The sequence below is a fragment of the Poecilia formosa genome, unplaced genomic scaffold, assembly GCF_000485575.1.
Source record: "Poecilia formosa unplaced genomic scaffold, Poecilia_formosa-5.1.2 Scaffold232, whole genome shotgun sequence".
Lineage (NCBI taxonomy): Eukaryota > Metazoa > Chordata > Actinopteri > Cyprinodontiformes > Poeciliidae > Poecilia > Poecilia formosa.
The window spans coordinates 1,018,769-1,037,213 of record NW_006800171.1 but is presented as its reverse complement, the minus strand read 5'-3'; the positions used below and the strand labels follow the sequence as shown (position 1 = coordinate 1,037,213).

The 18,445-nt window shown below is 38.9% G+C and overlaps 1 protein-coding gene across 4 annotated transcripts; it reads left to right on the top strand.

The window, feature by feature from the left end:
• The first annotated feature begins 2,926 nt into the window (after positions 1–2,926).
• On the top strand, positions 2,927–17,713 carry wnt5a (wingless-type MMTV integration site family, member 5a). 4 transcript variants are annotated; one of them, XM_016680118.1, is made up of 6 exons: positions 2,927–3,477; positions 3,771–4,485; positions 6,858–7,006; positions 8,760–9,007; positions 13,950–14,242; positions 15,811–17,713. In XM_016680118.1, exons 3-6 carry the CDS (start codon positions 6,870–6,872, stop codon positions 16,267–16,269), a joined length of 1,137 nt encoding a protein of 378 aa, XP_016535604.1. In that variant the 5' UTR covers positions 2,927–3,477; positions 3,771–4,485; positions 6,858–6,869; the 3' UTR covers positions 16,270–17,713. The 4 variants fall into 4 exon arrangements, with proteins under 4 accessions (XP_016535604.1, XP_007568987.1, XP_007568986.1 ...); XM_007568925.2 differs by having other exon boundaries at positions 2,927–3,919; positions 4,246–4,485; XM_007568924.2 differs by having other exon boundaries at positions 2,927–4,485.
• The last annotated feature ends 732 nt before the right edge of the window (positions 17,714–18,445 follow it).

Here is an 18,445-nt window from a genome sequence, read left to right as displayed (position 1 = left end):
CTCTGATGCAGTCATGGCCCCCTAGCATCCAACATGGCTGGAACCAAAACTATGGAGTCATGGAGGTTTGAAAGCACTTTATGCTAAATTTCAAATGCTAATAAAGTTTCTGTTCTGTAGAGATCGTTCTTAGGTTCTTTGTGAAAAATCTGTTGCTTTTCCAGTTGGCAAATCTGGAAAAGCAACATTGATCATTTTCACTCACAGGAGCAGAAAGTGGTACTTACTCTTTGCAGCAAATCTATAGTGACAGGTTTTTAACATTACCTTTTTGACATGCAACCCACTATTTTGTCGAAACTGTATATGGAACATTAATAAAATGATAAAAGAAATCATGCACTTGGGTAAATTTTGATTTAAAAAATTATGCATTATTTCCACATTAATTTAAAGAGCCTATATTTAAAATTAGTAACATTAGTAAGCATCTCAAAAACCCATTAAATTCTGTTTTTTTGTTTTTTTTAGCTGCCTGCAGATCAACTTATTTTGCATTTAGCATTGTAACATGCTGTCTGATCACCAGCTGAGCCTCAATGTCATAAATTATTTGAACATATCAAAGTTTCTACAGATATTTACTATGTCCAACAAAAGTCTTGTAAAATACACCTGTGCATGGCATGGAATAAGGTATCTGGGACATGAATATCACAACAATGACTGAAAGACATCACCGCATCATGCAGATGTTCGGCTAACCTGGAGACAAGCCATCACTTGCTTTCTGAATAACATGGCAAATCATTATTGAGCAACTTGGAGTCACTCATAAAGCAGCTGACCCTTTAATGTGAAAAAAACAAAAAAAAACAAGACAGCAACGTCATGAATTAATAATGTGCCCAGTCGTGACACGCAAGAACCTCTTTGTGTCACTCCATTGTTCTCAGTATACATGCACGTTTAACAGTGGAAGTGCATGAAAGGCAACAAACATTCATCAAAACATGACAGAATTTGATGTTCCACAAAATAATTCCACGTCATACTTTTTTTTTTTTTTTTTTTAAAGCATGAGCAAGCATGGCAAAATAGAAAAGAGTTTGACAGGTGCATAACTTAAAGACGTGTAAAAGTTTAGGCTGTGGACATTTGTGTAATCATTTTGTCGCAGCAGGTTTTCTTTTTATATTTGTTACAGATTTGTTTTTTAATGGATTTGTAAAAAAAAAATGTGCATCATCTGTCACCATAATGAATGATTATGGCATTTTATCATACTTATCAGGTTTTCTTGCAGTTCTGCTGTTCTCAGTGCTTGATAGGTGCCTTCAGGTCATGTGTATTGTTTGGGATTGTGTCTCATCTTCCTTTTGGCACTCCTCTATAGAATCTCTATGGGGTCAGGTGGGTTTGCTGGCCAATTAAGCACAATAACACCATTGTCAATAAAACCAGTCTTTGGCAGTTTGAGCAGGTGGAAAATGAAATCAACATGTTTTTGAAGCTTAGCAGCATAAGGTACTCTACCCCTCCTACTGCTGATCTAACACCATTTGATACAAAATCTATTGAAAAATATGTATCCTTCCACCTCCGTCTCAATAAATTTGAATATTATTAAGAGTAGTTTTATTTCAGTAATTCATTTCAAGAAATCTAATTTATTGGCTATTAAAGGCAGAATGTTTGTTTCTAATAAAATTAGAATATGGTATAGTGACAAAAAAAAAAAAAAAAACGTAAAAAGATTTGTAATAAATAAATGATGTGCTGTATGGGGCTATGGCTTATAGTCATGGGGAAGGCAGCTGACCTACCACTTGTCCCTGAGACAAGCATTGGCACAACAGTCAAGAAAGCAACACCACAGAAGATAAATAGTAAGAAATTAACCTGTTAACTGTGTGTTATGTCCAAACAAGGAAAGGTTAGAGAAATAAAAACAGATGGTAGAAAAACAAGCAACAGCGGTAACTGCAGCCTTGAGAAGCTTCTGAAATAAATCCACTATATCCATTTGGGAAAGATTCACAAAATGTGGACTATGGATGAATGAAGCACCACGCTCAGACAAGGGTCTGACTAAAACATCTTTTCAAATGAAAGACAATGTTGCATTTAATTTGGGAGTTTAAAGTGCCAGGGTCTGGAGGGGTAGAGGAGCGGCAGAAAATCTCAGCTGCCTGAGAACCAGTATGAAGATTCCTCAGTCCGTGGTGATATGGGGAGCTGTGAAATCTCCTGATGTTGGTCCACTGTGTTTTATGAAGTCCAAAGTCAGCACCACCAATTCCACTCATCTCAACCTAACAGAGATTCTGCTGAGTATTGTCCAATCTAGACTTAAAATCTAACAATGCAGACAAGCACAAGGCTACTATTAAAATAACTTTGGCTACAAACTTGGCATTTTTTAAGTATATATATATATATATATATACACACACACAACATTTTGAATTTTACAAGAAATTGAAATTTTGGATTTTCATCATCTGTAAACCATGTTCATAAAAACTGACAGAAATAAATGATTGACGTATCAGTCTAGTGAGTTTCATATTTCTTTTATTGCTATTTCTCAGACATAAATTAACTTTCAATCATACTCTTATTTATTCAGATGCACCTGCGTATCACCTGAAGTAAAGTGATGGTGTGCAGGCAGACACCAACACTGTGTGGTGTCTGTGCAACCCAGCAGAAAACCTCTCTGTACAGCAGAGCCACGTCAAGAACTTCACAGAAACAAAACTATTATGAAGATAACTTTTTATATTAAACACGAGAATCACAGCACAGACATGACAATTTTCAATAAATGGAGATTAAATACTAAGAAATAAATGGACAATAAATGGAGGTTGTTGTATCTAATTTTTTTTTCTCTTTCCATATGGAATCCTTTTCGGGCGGAATTTACATCAGAGGTGCCTTCAGCGAGCACGGCCGATTCGTAGACTTCCTGTGTGAAACTATTACCCACTTTGCCCCAACTGTCGGCGTCGGCCTGATTGAAAAATATCGACCTGGAAGCGTCTAGATTTCGGCAGCCTGTTTTCAGATAGAGTGCCATAAAAATAATAATTAGGCCTACCGCAAGGGCCGTAAAGCACTCAGGCCTCCAGGTGATGAGATTGGCTTGTGTAAGCAGCGCACGGTGTGGATCTACTTGTCTTGATTGTGTTGGAGCGGTAACCTGATACACAGCCGGTGAAAATCTCCGACTCTGCCCTGGTATGGATGGGCTAATAGCCGCGGGTGCTTTATAAGTTTATTTTAGGTAATAGAGACGCTTGTTTTGTTACAGCCTTTTCCGCCCTCCTTTCTGTTCCCCCTCTTTCTCTCTCTGCCCACCCTCCCTGCGCAACTTTACCTTTGCTGAAATTCTTTGCTTCTTAAAAAGCTAGTCGTTGGAAGAAAGCGATAGGTATAGATGTGAAGCGCATGCGCTTTGAAGAATTTCTCTTTCTTTTCTTGTCGAGCAGCGCATCCGTGCAAGTACGGGAGAGGAGGCAACTGGAGCAGGTGAGAGAGAAGCGAAAAGGGGGAGAGAGAGCAGGGGAGAGAGGGAGGGCTAGTTTTCTGCACTTGAACGTAACCAGACGCACACATAGAGCGTGGGAGCACAAAGCACACGGAGCCAGCTAAAGACGCCGCTGTTTCACACGCTCTGTCCTCTTGGCACCGCGCGCGCTCGCTCGCCAAGCCGCACCGTTTGGAAGATAGGGGAAAGTTGTCTCTCTTTCTTTGGAGCATACAGCCTGGATTCGACCTTTTATTATTATTATTTTTTTCTGTCCTTTTCCTTTTTACCCCAGCAACTTGTTCAGCGGTGGACTTATTTATTTATTTTTTTCTCGTGTGCAAACTTTTGACTCAGGCTGAGGGAATTATAAGTGCACTGCGGAATGGAAGGTAAATTGACAAGTCGTGTGTGGCGAGGATCACCGTGTGGATCTTTCTGCAGGTAAAGAGCGCTATGACTTGAGCGGCTGAAGCGGCTGGATCCCATGTGCATGAAATGTTTTTTTTTTCTCTTTTTTTTCGATTGTTTTTTTTTTGTTTGTTTGTTTGTTTCTGATATAGATGAGGTTTAATAAGTGAGTGGCTTCACTCCAGACGTAAATCGACAAAGTAGGACAATCTACCAGTAGCACTTTGGCTTTTATTTAGTAATCTCTGCCGCATAATTTGTAAAAGTAAGTAAAAGGAAGTAATTTCCTTTCACTGTTTTATATATATATATATAGATACATGCATTTTTTTTTTCGTGCATTGAACTGTTTTCACCAGACTTTTAAGCTGCTATAAGCGCACGGAACGCTTTTGATACACTTGTGGGGCGATCCTGCACACTAAAAACTCGAAAACAGAAGAACTCTCGGCCTCATCAAGCACTTTTCCAAGAGATCCGGATATAAAAAGCGAAGTTTGCCTCCAGTAACCTGAAATCCACCTGGCCAGATCTGGGATTATTTCATCGATATCGTCTGCAGATAGTGGATTACTACTTCTAAAGCGCTATTCTCCCTGGTGAGTATATCTAGTCCCGCTTGACTCAATTTATACACGAGTCAGTGTTTGTTTTAATCGTCCTGTTTGGTTCCTGAATGAGAATGTTGATGTAAGTTCTTGACAGATGTCGTGTGTGTGTGTGTGTGTGTGTGTGTGAAACATGCTTTGAAAAAAAAACAACACACTCCAACTTGCTGGGACTGCTACCGGAGTGCAAAATAATAATAATAATAATAATAATAATAATAAAAACGAAATTGAGCAAATGTCACCCACAACTCATTTGTGACAACTGTACGTGAATGATGTCTTCAAAAGTTTTCTAAGCCTGAAATGTCACTTCGTGCTTTTTCCAAAATCAAATCCTTGCACCTGGCTCCCTCTCCTGGTTTTTAAGAAGCATCAAGGAGGAGAAACTTCTTCATTAATTTGTGTGTGTTGAAATGTATGCTTTAAATTTTAACCCTAAACGGTACATTTGTGAAACTTTACTGAATGTTTTTTTTTTTTTCCTTTCCATGGCTACCTTTCGTTTTCCGTAAAAAACTCCATGATGAGATGCAAGTTCTTATTGTAAGAACTTAGAATTAAATGTTTTCTTTTTTTGTGATAGAGAGGAGGAGGAAAAGTAGCTTAAATTAACTTTCCAAGTTTCCCAAAATATCGACAGAATTTCCGTCCCAATTAACTCCTCGGTTCCGATAAGGGCCCTCATTTTCTTCAGCAGTGATAAATTGCCCCCGTTTTCTCAAGAAAGCAACTGTTTATGGGGATTCTTCTCCATGACAGTATTTTTTGTTCTCATGCGGAAATTTCTTCAGTTGGATACCTCTTGCTCCGACAAAAAATCGCAGCGCAGTCATTAGTCATCTGGCCAGGTCCTAGGAAACCTTTGCTCGGGTCAAATCGCTTCCAGGGGTCACTGGGCGCATGGATTTACACACCTTATGACGGCGGGGCATAATTCTAATAATTTTAGCTAACTGCAATGAAATGTATATTAATGTTCAAATAAAAGATTACTACTTTTTTACTGTCTCAAACGTTACGTTTTTCGTTCGTAATTGTAAAGTTTTAAATGAAGATAATTATAAGGGATATCTACTTAATTTATTTTCAGACCAGCTTCGTTTAGGGCATGAAAAACTCTACCTACTACTTTAAAATCTACGCAAGGCCTCTTGTTTCTGAACAATCACTGCTTTTTAAATGACGTTGAAAAAGCACAAAGAACAAGCTCACAAATTATTATTATTATTATTATTATTACCAGGCTGCACGCAAAACGTCCAAGCACACGCTGATGCATGTGCGTTGCGTGCGTGAGTCATTTTTACATGCGTGCCGGGGGAAGTTGGCTTTTTTTTTTTATGGATAAAGCGTCATGCTGCTTATGCTTTTTGCTTTGTTCTGCTGAACTTCCAGATTTTTTTTTTTTTTTTTTTGAGTTTTCGATTGTCTTGTGTCTCTCCCTGAATCAACCCTGAAAAATAAAAGGAACGTGTGGCAAATCACAACTCAATCCCAAAATTCACACAGAGCCTCAAGACTGGCACGGCTGCTTGGTTTGCAAAATAAGGGGCAATTATTTAGACTCATTTTCTGCCTGCGTCAAACTGCACCAATACCACGCACTCGTTCAACAATAGAGCTCGTTTCTCCCCCCAATTCCCCTTTAAATGTGAGTTATCTTGGCCAAGGGGCTCCTGTTTGCCAGAAATTCAATGACCGAGAATTGAAATTGGGTTAAACTTTTCGCAGAATGACGACCTTAATATTCTTTAGATTAGCTGTACTTCCTACTGAAACTGTCTAGGAGCTATTATATATTTTTAATATAGAAATTTTAAAAGTTCAAATAAATTTCTTCAAATTAAAACTGATTAAAAAAAAAATTGTTCTCACTTTTCAAAATCAACATGAAAAACTTCCCTCATAATACAGTCATAGAAACTGATGATAGATTTGATGACGGTTATACATAGAAACTCTTTTTTAATTTATTTTGTTTTTAGTCTGAGCATGTTGGTTTTAGAAATCTCATCTGAACAATTTGTACACTAAAATGTATCTCTATAAAATCTAACTTTAGGCCTTTCCTGGCTGCTCTCCGGAATGTGTCTGGGGTTTCATGACCATTGTTTCATCTCTGACTGCATGCCTGTCAGTCTTCTCTGATTCACACTCACTGACTTTTCTGGCTCTGCAGTGCAAGCGCTGATGACCCCCTGGCTCTCATCACTTTCGCATCTGTGCTGCACATAAGCAAATTTAGCTAAAATTGTTACTTGACATGCACGTTTTTGTTTTTTTGTTTTTATTCTGAAACATGCAAAATGAGCAGAACAAGCAAAAACAACCAAACAAATTCACTTTCTGTTCTTTTGCAGATCTCTGGCAGTATGAACATGAGGCTAGGTTGGGTTTGTCGGCCAGTTTGCTGGCCCTGTGGCAGCTTGCTGGACTCCAGGCACTGTGTCTTTGCCCTCACACTCCTCACTCTCCTCATGCAGGTGGTCGTGGAGGCCAACTCATGGTGGTATGTAGACATTTCTGCTTCTACGAGATTTCACTTTGTCTTACTTCGTCAGTGTTGTCCATTCGATCAATTTTTATTTGAATCTCAAACTTGTTTAAAAAGCTTAAAAGAAAAAAATAAAAACACGATGGGGGAAATTTCTATTTAAAAATTAGATGTTTTTCTTTGCTTGGTTTGAAAGGCAGCCCGAGGTCTGTGTGTGTTTTTATTCCCCAAACTTGCTCAGCTACATTGTACAACCTGCTGACTGTTGCACATAGCTTCCCAGAAATACAATTTCCCTGCAATTTTTAAACATTTTGCCAAACCAGAAAAAATGAATATTTCAGTCGCATTAAATGCTGTGGTTTAGAATTTAGTCCTCAAATGTATAATATAAATAGGAATATGCATGTGCACATTTGTTCCAGTTGAGATAAATCTCCACAAGGAACTTTTCACACACTGCTGTGCTGTTTAACACCGACATAAGAAATTTTATTGAGAAAATAAAAGTTTTCATCTAAACACTTTTGAGAACATTTCAGTTTATTACCACTATAACATTGAAATCTGAAATGTAATTTATTAAATAAGACTTTTTTTAATGTGGAAAAAGAGAAATAGCCAGATCAAAGCAAATGGTTTGCACAATGGGAGCCCATTATGGAATTAATTGGTAAAAAAAAAAAAAAAAAAAGAAACTAAACTAATGGACCCGACTCGGCGAGCAGCGACATTAAAGTTCAAATACTGAGTCCGATTACAAACCTTCCTGAAGACTCTTTCACTACCAGGGATTTTTTTACAGAGTTGACAAGGAGGCAAAAAAAAAAGAAGTCTGTGTGTCTTTCTGTTTCCTTTTAGAGAGAACTCACAGGTGTGAATGATTTAAGGGTGGATGTTGACAGAGCATCAATCTGCATGTGTGTTTGAGTGCTGAGAAGCTGCAATGATTTTTTTTTTCCTTTCTTCCCCCTGCTATGGTGCCTTAGTGTGCATGTATCGGTGTATTCATTCCCGTGTTCCCTCGGTGGTGAGTTTCCTCAGTTGATCAGGTTACACTGGGGGCTAATTGTGTCTCTCTGGGGTCTCAGAGATGGGCGGCTCTAATTGTCCTGTGGCCTGGAACCAGATGCTCACACTGGTGTTCCTCTTTCTGCTGCTTTACATTGGTTCTTGCTATCTTCTTGGGTACAGTCAACATCTGCTTCTTTTTTTTAATTTTCTGAATACAGCACTTAATTTAAATGAAGTTCCATATTTGGCACCCAAAAATTGTGCAAACCCTGAAGGCTCATAATTTTAGACACAATGAGGGTTTGAGAATTATTTAGTTTAAGTACTTTTGATGTCAGTAATCTGCTTTTTTTTTTTCTTTCCTGTTAAGTAAAAGCTTTAAAACTAAGACTTTAAAACTAAAACTGAAGCAACATTCTCTTGATGCATGATTGGGGACAGGCTTATAATTTTGTTAGATTCAAGACGAATACATCAGAGCATTTATCGCGATGTTGTTTTCAATTACATTCTGAATAGTTTTTGCTCTCATTACCCTCTAAATGTTTTCAGAGCGTAGTGCTTGAGCTCGCATGAAGAGATTTTACTTGTGGCACTGACTAAATGCCTCTCATTGCAATGATTTATATACCTTTCTCAAAGCCAATCAAGTGAAATCAACTGCTGATCACGGCCTTGGCCTGTGAAACCGCCATACATCTGTTTCAGTGGCACTTGAGTGAAAACACTGCACTGTGTGTCCCACCACCCCCAGGTCTTTGGCCATGAACCCTTTACTGATCCCAGAGGCCTACATCATCGGGGCCCAGCCTCTGTGCAGCCAGCTGGTGGGTCTGTCTCAGGGCCAAAAGAAACTGTGCCAGCTTTACCAGGACCACATGCAGTTTATTGGCGAAGGTGCCAAAATGGGGATTCGAGAATGCCAGTACCAGTTCAGGCACCGGCGCTGGAACTGCAGCACGGTGGACAACGCCTCTGTTTTCGGACGCGTCATGCAAATAGGTAAGAAATTCTTTGACTGTTAAACAACAAGGAAAACACAGGAAATGCATGCATGAAGACAAACTGGACAGATTTAGTTCCAGCTGTAGCTACTCACCAGAGTGATGTATATATGAGCTCACAGTGCCTTGCAAAATAAAAAAACAAACAAAAAAAAAAAACATTCATACACTTTGAACTTTTTGGTATTTTGTCACGCCACATCCACAAACTTCAATGCATTTTCTTGTATTTTTATGTGGTGGACTAAAAGAAACAGTATAATAATTATGAAGCGTAAAGGTAATTGAATTTTATAACATTTTACTGATAGAAATCGGAAGTGTGGTGTTCTTTTTTTTTTTTTTTTTTTTTTTTCCCCCCAGCTCCCTTGAATACTTTATAGAAAAACTTTGAGCTACAACTAAAGCCCTAAATATTTGGGGGTACCTATTTACTAACTTTAATAAGTAGCTCAACCTCAGCAGATTGTGTTGAGACCCGTGAGTAATTTTAAAGTTCTGTCACAGTCTCGATTGGATTAAAGTCTGAACTTTGCCTAACATTCTGACACATGAATATTCTTTGATATGATGTACCAATAGAAAGGGAATATCTGGCTTTGGTTTTTTATCCCTTCAGCATGATACTCCTGCCAACATGGAGGTACGAGAGTTCATTTTCTAACACGCACACATTGTTTTACATTCAAGCAAAAAAAATGCTACAACTTTAAGTCATCTGACCCGAGCACATTTTTCTATATATTTATAGTGTCTCCGACATGGTGTGCACCAGACTGTTAACATAACCTTGTGGTGCCTACTTTTAAACATACCTTTCTTACACCCACAGCAAAGGTCATATTTTTGGAGATTACAACTAATATTTGCCTCGTCAACTGATTCTCATTCCTGAGAACTATGTCTCTTTGCACCTCCTCCGGAGTTAAAGTGCCGACAGAAATGTTACAACCTTTGGACATTTTTGATAAACTCACTCTCCAGAATTTTTCTAGAACTTTACCCTTGTTCCCTCTTGTTTGTGTCTTTGTTTAGGGGACATGCTCACTGATGTCCTCTAAAGACACAAATGTCTTTAGAGGACATGGCAGAGCAACTGTAACTATATTGAGATTACATTATAAACAGGTGGACTATATGCTCAGCGAAATAGGCAACTTTCGATGGCGTTTGGTTACATTACATTTAACGAAGGGACATTTGAATAAAAAATGGCTGAGCACAAAAGTAGGCCACACTTCGAAGATTTCAGTAATTAAAAAAAAAAAGCTGAAAACCATGGATAATTTTATTATTATTATTATTTTATTAATAGGGTGTTATAATTTAACACCCTATTGTGTTGGTCTGTTGAACATGTTTTGAGGTTTTTAAAGAGTATGAGTACTACTAGTTAAGAAGTGTGAAGTAAGATTTCTTTTCTGTTTTTCTTTTTTTCATTATTCATGAACTGACCTCCTTTTTTAATACATATATGCCTGTGTGTGTGTGAAATGCATGGGGTTGATGATTCTCAGCAGCTGAGTGAAGGGAATAGTTGGTGGGTGAGGTTGCTGGATAAATCACATGTGGCTTTGGCCCACAAAAGCAGCCCCTGACATGGAGCAGGAGGGAGGCAGAGAATCTGCTTTCCCCCTGATGAATGGGAGATGGTCTAATACACACACATATACATACACACAGTCTGAATGATTGCTTTCTGCCTGTATTTAAACATAATAGGAGTGCAGTGAGTGTATGCTCCAATACATCAACTTGTCAGAGATTACAGTGTCTGTGTGTGCTTATAGATGTATGAGGAGTGGAATCAAATGGTTTTTGCTAACTTAGTTTTGCTTTCTTTTGCTGAACTTAAACCCATTTGTGGATTAACTGCATTTGGTTTAGTTTCCCCATCAGTACTTAAATGCTCTCTAAGTGTAATTAACATAAAACTATCAGTGTTGTGATCTCTGCAGACTTACAGCAGTCTTGACAGCTTTAGTCGCAAAATGCTTTTGGATTTCATTCGGTATTGGTTTTGATTCCAGTCATTGCTTGTGGTGGGAGAATTTATACAATTTATCTTGTGCATTTTTTTAACAGCCTGAATGTTTTATACAAATTAGACAAGTAAAGAAAAAACTGATTTTGCCACCCAACCACAAAACGCTTTTTGTCCATCTCCAAGTTGTTAATTTCTGCCCCAATATAAAATTTGATGCATTTGTTTAGAAAAGCACACAACTTAGACTATACACTATAGTAAACCAAAAGCAGTAGGTCAGATTAAATTAATAAGAAAAATAGTAGTGATGGAAATGTGAAATGAAAATTACAGCAGGCGGTATTACAGCGGTATCTCCGCCACTCTCGGTTTTCCACAAGGACGCAGCAAAGGGCTGTGTCCTTAATAAATCTGCTATTCAGGACGCATGCCTGCGTGTCCAACGCCAAATCATGGATTTATTCACGTCGAACTTACGTGCAGCGGCTATTGATCTCTTCTGCCAGATCGATAGCCTTCAACTTTAAAAGCTGCATCATATCAACTTCTTTGTGTGGTTTCCATGATGACGGGGTATGAGTTTGAAAACATTTCTCCGTCTTGCCTGCTGCTAGCATGTGCTTGTTCTAAATGAAAATCGGCACTTTCTTTTCTGATTTCCAGTTTTGACTTCCAGTGATTCACTTCCTGATAAAGAGCCCCGTGGCATTTTTTTTTAAAGATGCAGCATCTTCTACATTTACCAGCACAAAACTGGGAAAAGTCTTCCTATATAAATGCATGTTTGATTTCAGTCTTTGAAAAATAGCTCATCTCAACACCTTAACCAACTGATCCACTGTTGAATTAGCCTCTCCAAATACAATGTTGAGGGTTAATCTTCTATTGTGATTTTGTTTTAACATCTAAAACCAGAATTTATTTCATTTGCATTAAATTAGTGGAACACTTCTGACCTTTATTCCACAAGTGAGTCCTAAATGAAAACTTTACACGCTGCCAGTCTTTCAGCTCCCGTCCTCCACAGCATTGTCTTGGTCCACTTTGGGCTGGATACACACGTCCTCCTCTTTACAGTTGTCTGTGTGAAAGCTTTAAAACTGAGCAGCAGAGTGAGACTGTGTTCAGATTTCCTCTTTTTGGCGACTTTGCTTGCTCGGGGTTATGGTGCATGAGCAGCTCGGAAGATTAGAGTTCATCTGTCCACAGTTCCACTATTAGGTCAATATCCTCATGGTGGATTAAAAGTTGTTCACAACTAATTAATCCCCCAGGAACTCTGATCTTATCTGCCTCAAAGCGTTCTTTGAGACTTGACAAAGGAGTTCTTCAGTGTGGTTGTTTTCTATCATTTATAATATTTGTGTATTTTTCTTGCTCTATCTTTTTTTTTTTTCTTGACCCATCTCCCTTTTCCTCCCATCTGTTGTTGTCATTACCGCTCAATCCCTATAGATTTGGCCCAGTAAGTATATGAACCGTGCATTTTTATTGTGCAGCAGTTCTTGTCTTCTCATTCTACCAAGCAGCTTTATAGTTTTTCCTTTTTCACCTGGTTCATTTTGAGCTGCTATCTTATCTTAGTTTTCTGTACTTGTCTGTGGCTTTGTTGGAGTGACGATGTATACAGTCCATGTACATTTCTGTATCTCCCTCTTGTCTGCATAGAGGAAATGTTGAGGGGAGAAAACATGGAAGTTAATGAACGGTGGCTCCAGGATCACTCACTCATGAAAGACAAAGCAAAAGAGTCGCTGTCGCTTTTAATTTTGCTCAAACGCGAGTGGCTTGTGAAGAGGGATCTCTGTCACTTGAGGGCGCTGTGTTCTCTCTGGCTGCATCCCAATAACAGCAAAGCAGATTACACTGTTCAACATGCTGTCGGATGACGAGCCTGAGTTGCTTGGCTGGAGTGCTTTGTAATCTTAAGTGTATGGTGAATGCTGTCAGATGACATCACATCTCACAACACCACACACACTCTTAAATCAGAATGAGATGCCTTTAATATTGAATAGACATCACTCCAAAAATGGAGACGGGGCCTTGCATAGTATTCACACCGCTTGAACTTTTCAGTATTTTTGTAACATTTCAACCATAATCTTAAATCATTTTCTTGGGATAGTTTAGATCAAACAAAACAAAGTAACACATAGTTGTGAAGTGGAAGGGAAATTACTTAATGTTGTGTAGAACCAGCTTCCACTGCATATACAGCAACAAGTCTCTACTGACTAAAGCACCTTCTGTGTCCTCTTTATGGTTTGTGGCATCTTGCAAATTGGACTTCTAATGACATTATTGCAACATGGCTTTCTTCTTGCCATCTTATTTGGTATGGCATCCACACCTAATAGTTTTTGTGTTCATAGATGCCTCTACCTGTGCTGTGGGTCTTTGTAGCTTCCCTCATGCTACCATGGACCTCTTTGCGCATTCTCTAAATGTTTTTCTGCTCTGGCCATTCAGTTCAAGTGGATGGCCAGGTTTGCAGTTGTGCGGTACTCTTTCCATTTCTGGATGATCAAACAGGTCTCCATACAATGTGCAATGCTTGTAACCATGTTTTACCACCAAACCTGCTTTGTTTGCCCATTTGCTTGCTAATGTGCACACAAGGAGGCTCTATTTACAAAACAGGAAACTTCTGAGGCAGTTGGTTATGCTGGAGTATTTTTAGTGTCGGAGTAAAAGGGAACAGACTGTGCATACACACCAAACCTTTTATGTTCTTAATTGGAAAAAAAAATAAAAAAATCAATGATGTGCTACTTTGTGTTGAGATATCACTTCTATACATCATGTTCTTGGGTTGTGACGAAGCATGGAGAAGTTCAGTATAAATATTTACAAGGCAATATTATTCAACCTACAGAGTAGCATTTAGATGTTCCTCTTTCAGCCTCAGTATGTCAAATGTGATATGATGCTTATGTTTTCGTATCTACAGGCAGTCGGGAAACGGCGTTCACCTATGCCATCAGCGCAGCAGGGGTGGTGAACACAGTGAGCCGTGCCTGCAGAGAGGGCGAGCTCAACAGCTGCGGCTGCAGTCGGGCCGCTCGTCCCAAAGATCTTCAGAGAGACTGGCTGTGGGGCGGATGTGGGGACAACCTCAACTACGGCTACAGGTTCTCCAGGGAGTTTGTGGATGCACGCGAGAGGGAGAAGAGCTATCCGAAAGGCTCGTACGACAGCGCAAGATTGCAGATGAACCTTCACAATAATGAGGCAGGAAGGAGGGTAAGGCATCACCTTTTACATTATCCGATAAGAAACAAGTGTAAAAGTTCTCAAAGAGTAAAGCAGACTTTTAGAAGTGAGACAATCCAGGTCCGTAAAACAGATTCTGTATGATCATCTGTTTAACAGCTCTGTCTGTTCACTCCCCACGTAGCTTTGATGTGTATGGGGAGAGGGAGTCGTTGGAAACGGCTCTGGGGTTTTTCCTTTCCAAACATCTTGAATCAACCTCAAAGAAAGCATCGCGCTTGATCTCTTTGGCCAAACTGTTCCCTTTCAAGTTAAACAAATGAGTGCACATTTTGTGTTGTGCACCTTCGGAGACTTAGACAAAATAATGATGCCCTCAGAAGAAAAGTGATCCCTTATGACAACAGCAGCATCTTTGATTGCTGGAGAGACAAGATACAGTGCAACCCTTTGGGGATGTACAGTGCCTTACAAAAGTATTCATACTTCTTAAATGTTTTGCTTTTTATGTCAAATTACAATTGTTGGTCCTAATGTGATAAATCCAAAAACCATTACTAGTATCAAAAGCAATAGACATGAGACCTAGAGGATAAAGGTTGTGGGGTTTTTTCTCCATACCCCTTCTACCCCTTTCAAACACACGCATACTAAAAAAGAAAAAAGGACTGGAAAGCATTCATATTCGCCATCTGCGGAGCGCTTTGTGGAACCACATTGTTTTGCTGGGAGGGAAACTCGGATCTCTGAGCAGCTTACCTGTCCTGATGCCTGCCTGTCCTTGGGGTGGTTTGCAGTTGTGCCATATTCAATTTTTGGATAGTACATTATGATATTCATAGCTTAGGATATTATTTTATAACCAATCGTACCAATGTCTATATAACTCCCACAGTCCTAGAACCCCTGTGTGCGGTCCCGGCGGGGTCACACTGACCCTGTGTGTGCTTTAATAAGGTTTTTGTTTTTCTCGTGGTTGCGGGAACTGACGAGCTGAGGGGACACCCCATCACCCTGTCAGTTGTCCAGTCATGCCATCTGCCTTGCTCTTCCTGAGCGTTGAGCTAGAGGGTTAAAATGAGTCGGCCTTGAAATAGGAAACTCCATGTCTCAATGATATTTACCTGCTTAGGTAAAGTTGAAATAAAAAGAGTTTAAAATTCTACACAACTTCATCCTTGTCTAGTGTTTCCCTTGGTCTTAATAATGCTTTGTTTGTGCTCTCATTTTCCTTAAGAAATTATTTAGATTATCACAGTACAGCTTATTTGTTCGGATTTATACTAATTAGCTAAATTTTGAAGGTTGTTGGTTGCAATCGATTTTATTTGAGTATCAAAGTAAAGAGAGCTTACGCATGTCATAATTTTGTTAGAAATTACATAATCTTTTTTTTACTTCCATTTCACAAAAAGGTTCTAAAAAAAATATTTAAAAAATATAAAATTTTTTGGTTGCAACAAGACAGAACATTCTCAAGCGCAGTATGCACCAATACACTCTGAATTTGTTTTCTGCAGGGTTTTTCAAATGGGAATGACCACTTGTACCCACTTTTTCATTATTATTATTATTATTTTTTTTTTTTTTCCTCTAAGGCGGTGTCAAACCTTGCCGATGTGTCGTGCAAGTGCCATGGTGTGTCTGGATCCTGCAGCTTAAAGACCTGCTGGTTGCAGCTGGCTGACTTCCGTAAGGTGGGCGACGCTCTGAAGGAGAAGTACGACAGTGCAGCAGTCATGAAGCTTAACTCGCGTGGCAAACTGGTGCCAATGCACAGCAATTTCAACGCTCCGACAAGCAACGATCTGGTGCACATCGACCAGAGTCCAGACTACTGCTTAAAGAACCAAAGCACCGGCTCCATAGGCACGGTGGGGCGCCTTTGCAACAAGACGTCAGAGGGCATGGATGGATGCGAGCTGATGTGCTGCGGCCGAGGTTACGACCAATTCAAGGCAACCCTTGTGGAGCGATGCAACTGCAAGTTCCACTGGTGCTGCTATGTGAAGTGCAAGGTCTGCACCAAAATTGTAGACCAATTCGTCTGCAAGTGATGAAAGACCCGTTGCCTTGCGGATGATGGTTGTACATCTGTGTGAATTCATGAGCTGTGGAACACAGGATGGAAGAAAGAAACTATATAAATTATATTTATAGAGTTAAACAATTATGTCCTTTGCAAAAAAAAAAAAAGGCCCTCTTAAAAACAAAACAAAAAACCTTTCCTTTTTAGAAACCAAGAGTATTGTTAAATATTTATTTCCAGATTGCTATGTTTTTATTGTGGCCCAGTCAATATTGGTTACTTTTTTTTTTTTTTTTTTTTAGTCTGAGTTCTCTAAAACTCTCAACCTCTTCATCTCCTCTTCCCCAGAGCAGTTTTGTTTTTTCACTAGGAAACATAATTCGTCTTTGCAAGTGGCTCACACTAATGGATGCTGTCTGCAAAGCTAAGCTTGTGCCTTCCACTTTCTAACAAAAGTGGTGTTTGATGTTGTCTCATAATTGGCTTAGACATTCTGATGAATTGGTCATGAACTGGTGGGTTAAGGTGTTTGTGTGCCGAGTGCGAATCTTCACAGGGCCAGTTCCAAGCCAGAAATCACAATCCTTTACCTGTCGCTTCTTTACACATGAGGAGGAACAATTGAGATGTTTGCTTTTTGTGAATCCTTGCATTAATGAGGGAGGGCTACAGTGAAATGGCTATTTTTTTAATCTTTTTTTGTGGGGACACTGGGCCTTTTATTAAGCTGTCCCAGAAGCCTTAACGTTCCCCAGGTGCTGGCCCTTTTTTCATTATGCACTTTGATGCACAGACTTTAACCTGTCTGTATGTGTCTCTTCAACTGTTATCCATATAGCCATATCATAGTCTCCTTTTTTCCATATTAATTCAGATTATCCATTTAACACTATTTTACAGTACTTATCATGGTTCATATATATATATGGGCAATGTCATGGTGAACAATGGTGAAATATTAAGCGCTCTCTGTAAATAGTATAGCATAGTCTATCCAGCCAATCAATAAACTGTATTTATTTTTTTTAACCCAATCTTCCTTTAAGCTTAAAGAAAAGTATTGTTTCTATAAACAGATGATTAAGGTTAGTTTTAAGGTCACTTTTCCAAATTGTTGTTTCTCACTGACACATGGCGCTTCACTGTTTTTGTAAAGGGAAATGCACCTTATTGTTCAGAAACAAAACCTTTCGCTCACATTTGGCTTTACAGCTACACCATTATTATTTTTTTTTCCACAGATGTTCAGATTTTTACTTTACCGCAGATTTCCACCATGCTATGGTCCCTGTAAGGAGTTTTTTTTTTTTTTTTTTTTTTAGGCGTATTCCAACAACCCAACAATTTGTATTTATAAGTTTCTTTTAATGAATTTGAGGTTTGTTGAACTTAATGTGTTATAGTTGCTATTTTGTTACTTTTTACAAATTGGCTCAATGCTCTTCTTTCAATAAATATGAAATGTAAAACAAGCAGAGATGTATTTAATCCCATTATTTCTTTAAGTTGTCTCTGCCTTTTCGGTTTTCAGCTTGGAGTGTTTTCTTCCTTCTATTACATTGATCAGCCTTTAAGTTGGGTTGAATTTTCTGTGACATTCAAACACAAAAGTCACAACATTATTACACTTTTGTCACAAATTTTATGTATGGCATTAAAACCTTTTTACATAGAAAAGGGTGGCAAACATTGCATTCAGCTCATCTGAACTAGTACTTTGTAGAGCCTCCTTTTTTCTGGAGCTCTGGGTACATGTTTTTGGGGAAATCTCTCCAGCAACTTTGCACCTCTGGAGACTGACATGTTTACAGATTGCTCTTTGCAAAATAGCTCAAACTCAATCAAAGAGAGTTGGTGAACAGCATTGGATTATTTATTGGATTAAGGTCTGGATAATGTCTCATGTGTCCGTGTGTGGCACATTGATTGACTGATGGCCTGTCTTGGCCACACTCTGCCTCTGACCCACTGACCACTGAAGATAGAAAATTCCTAACGAAAACCCTGACCCGACATTGATTAAGCAGATGTAGACAATGGGTGGATGACTTTCTATTCCTTTCCTTTTCCTTTTGAATACAAAGCTGGTGTAACACAAAAATTCCAATAAACTTAAAGTTTAGGCTCTGTATTATCTCTAACAAATCTGATATCAGCCCTAGTATCGTATCATCACAATAGATTTTAATCATTTGACCCCTTTG

Coding starts and splice junctions, on each gene's coding strand:
- wnt5a (XM_016680118.1), top strand. CDS start 6,870: ATGAACATGAGGCTAGGTTGGGTTTGTCGGCCAGTTTGCTGGCCCTGT. Junction 7,007..8,759: donor GTGGAGGCCAACTCATGGTG/GTATGTAGACAT, acceptor CACCACCCCCAG/GTCTTTGGCCATGAACCCTT. Junction 14,243..15,810: donor ATAATGAGGCAGGAAGGAGG/GTAAGGCATCAC, acceptor TTTTCCTCTAAG/GCGGTGTCAAACCTTGCCGA.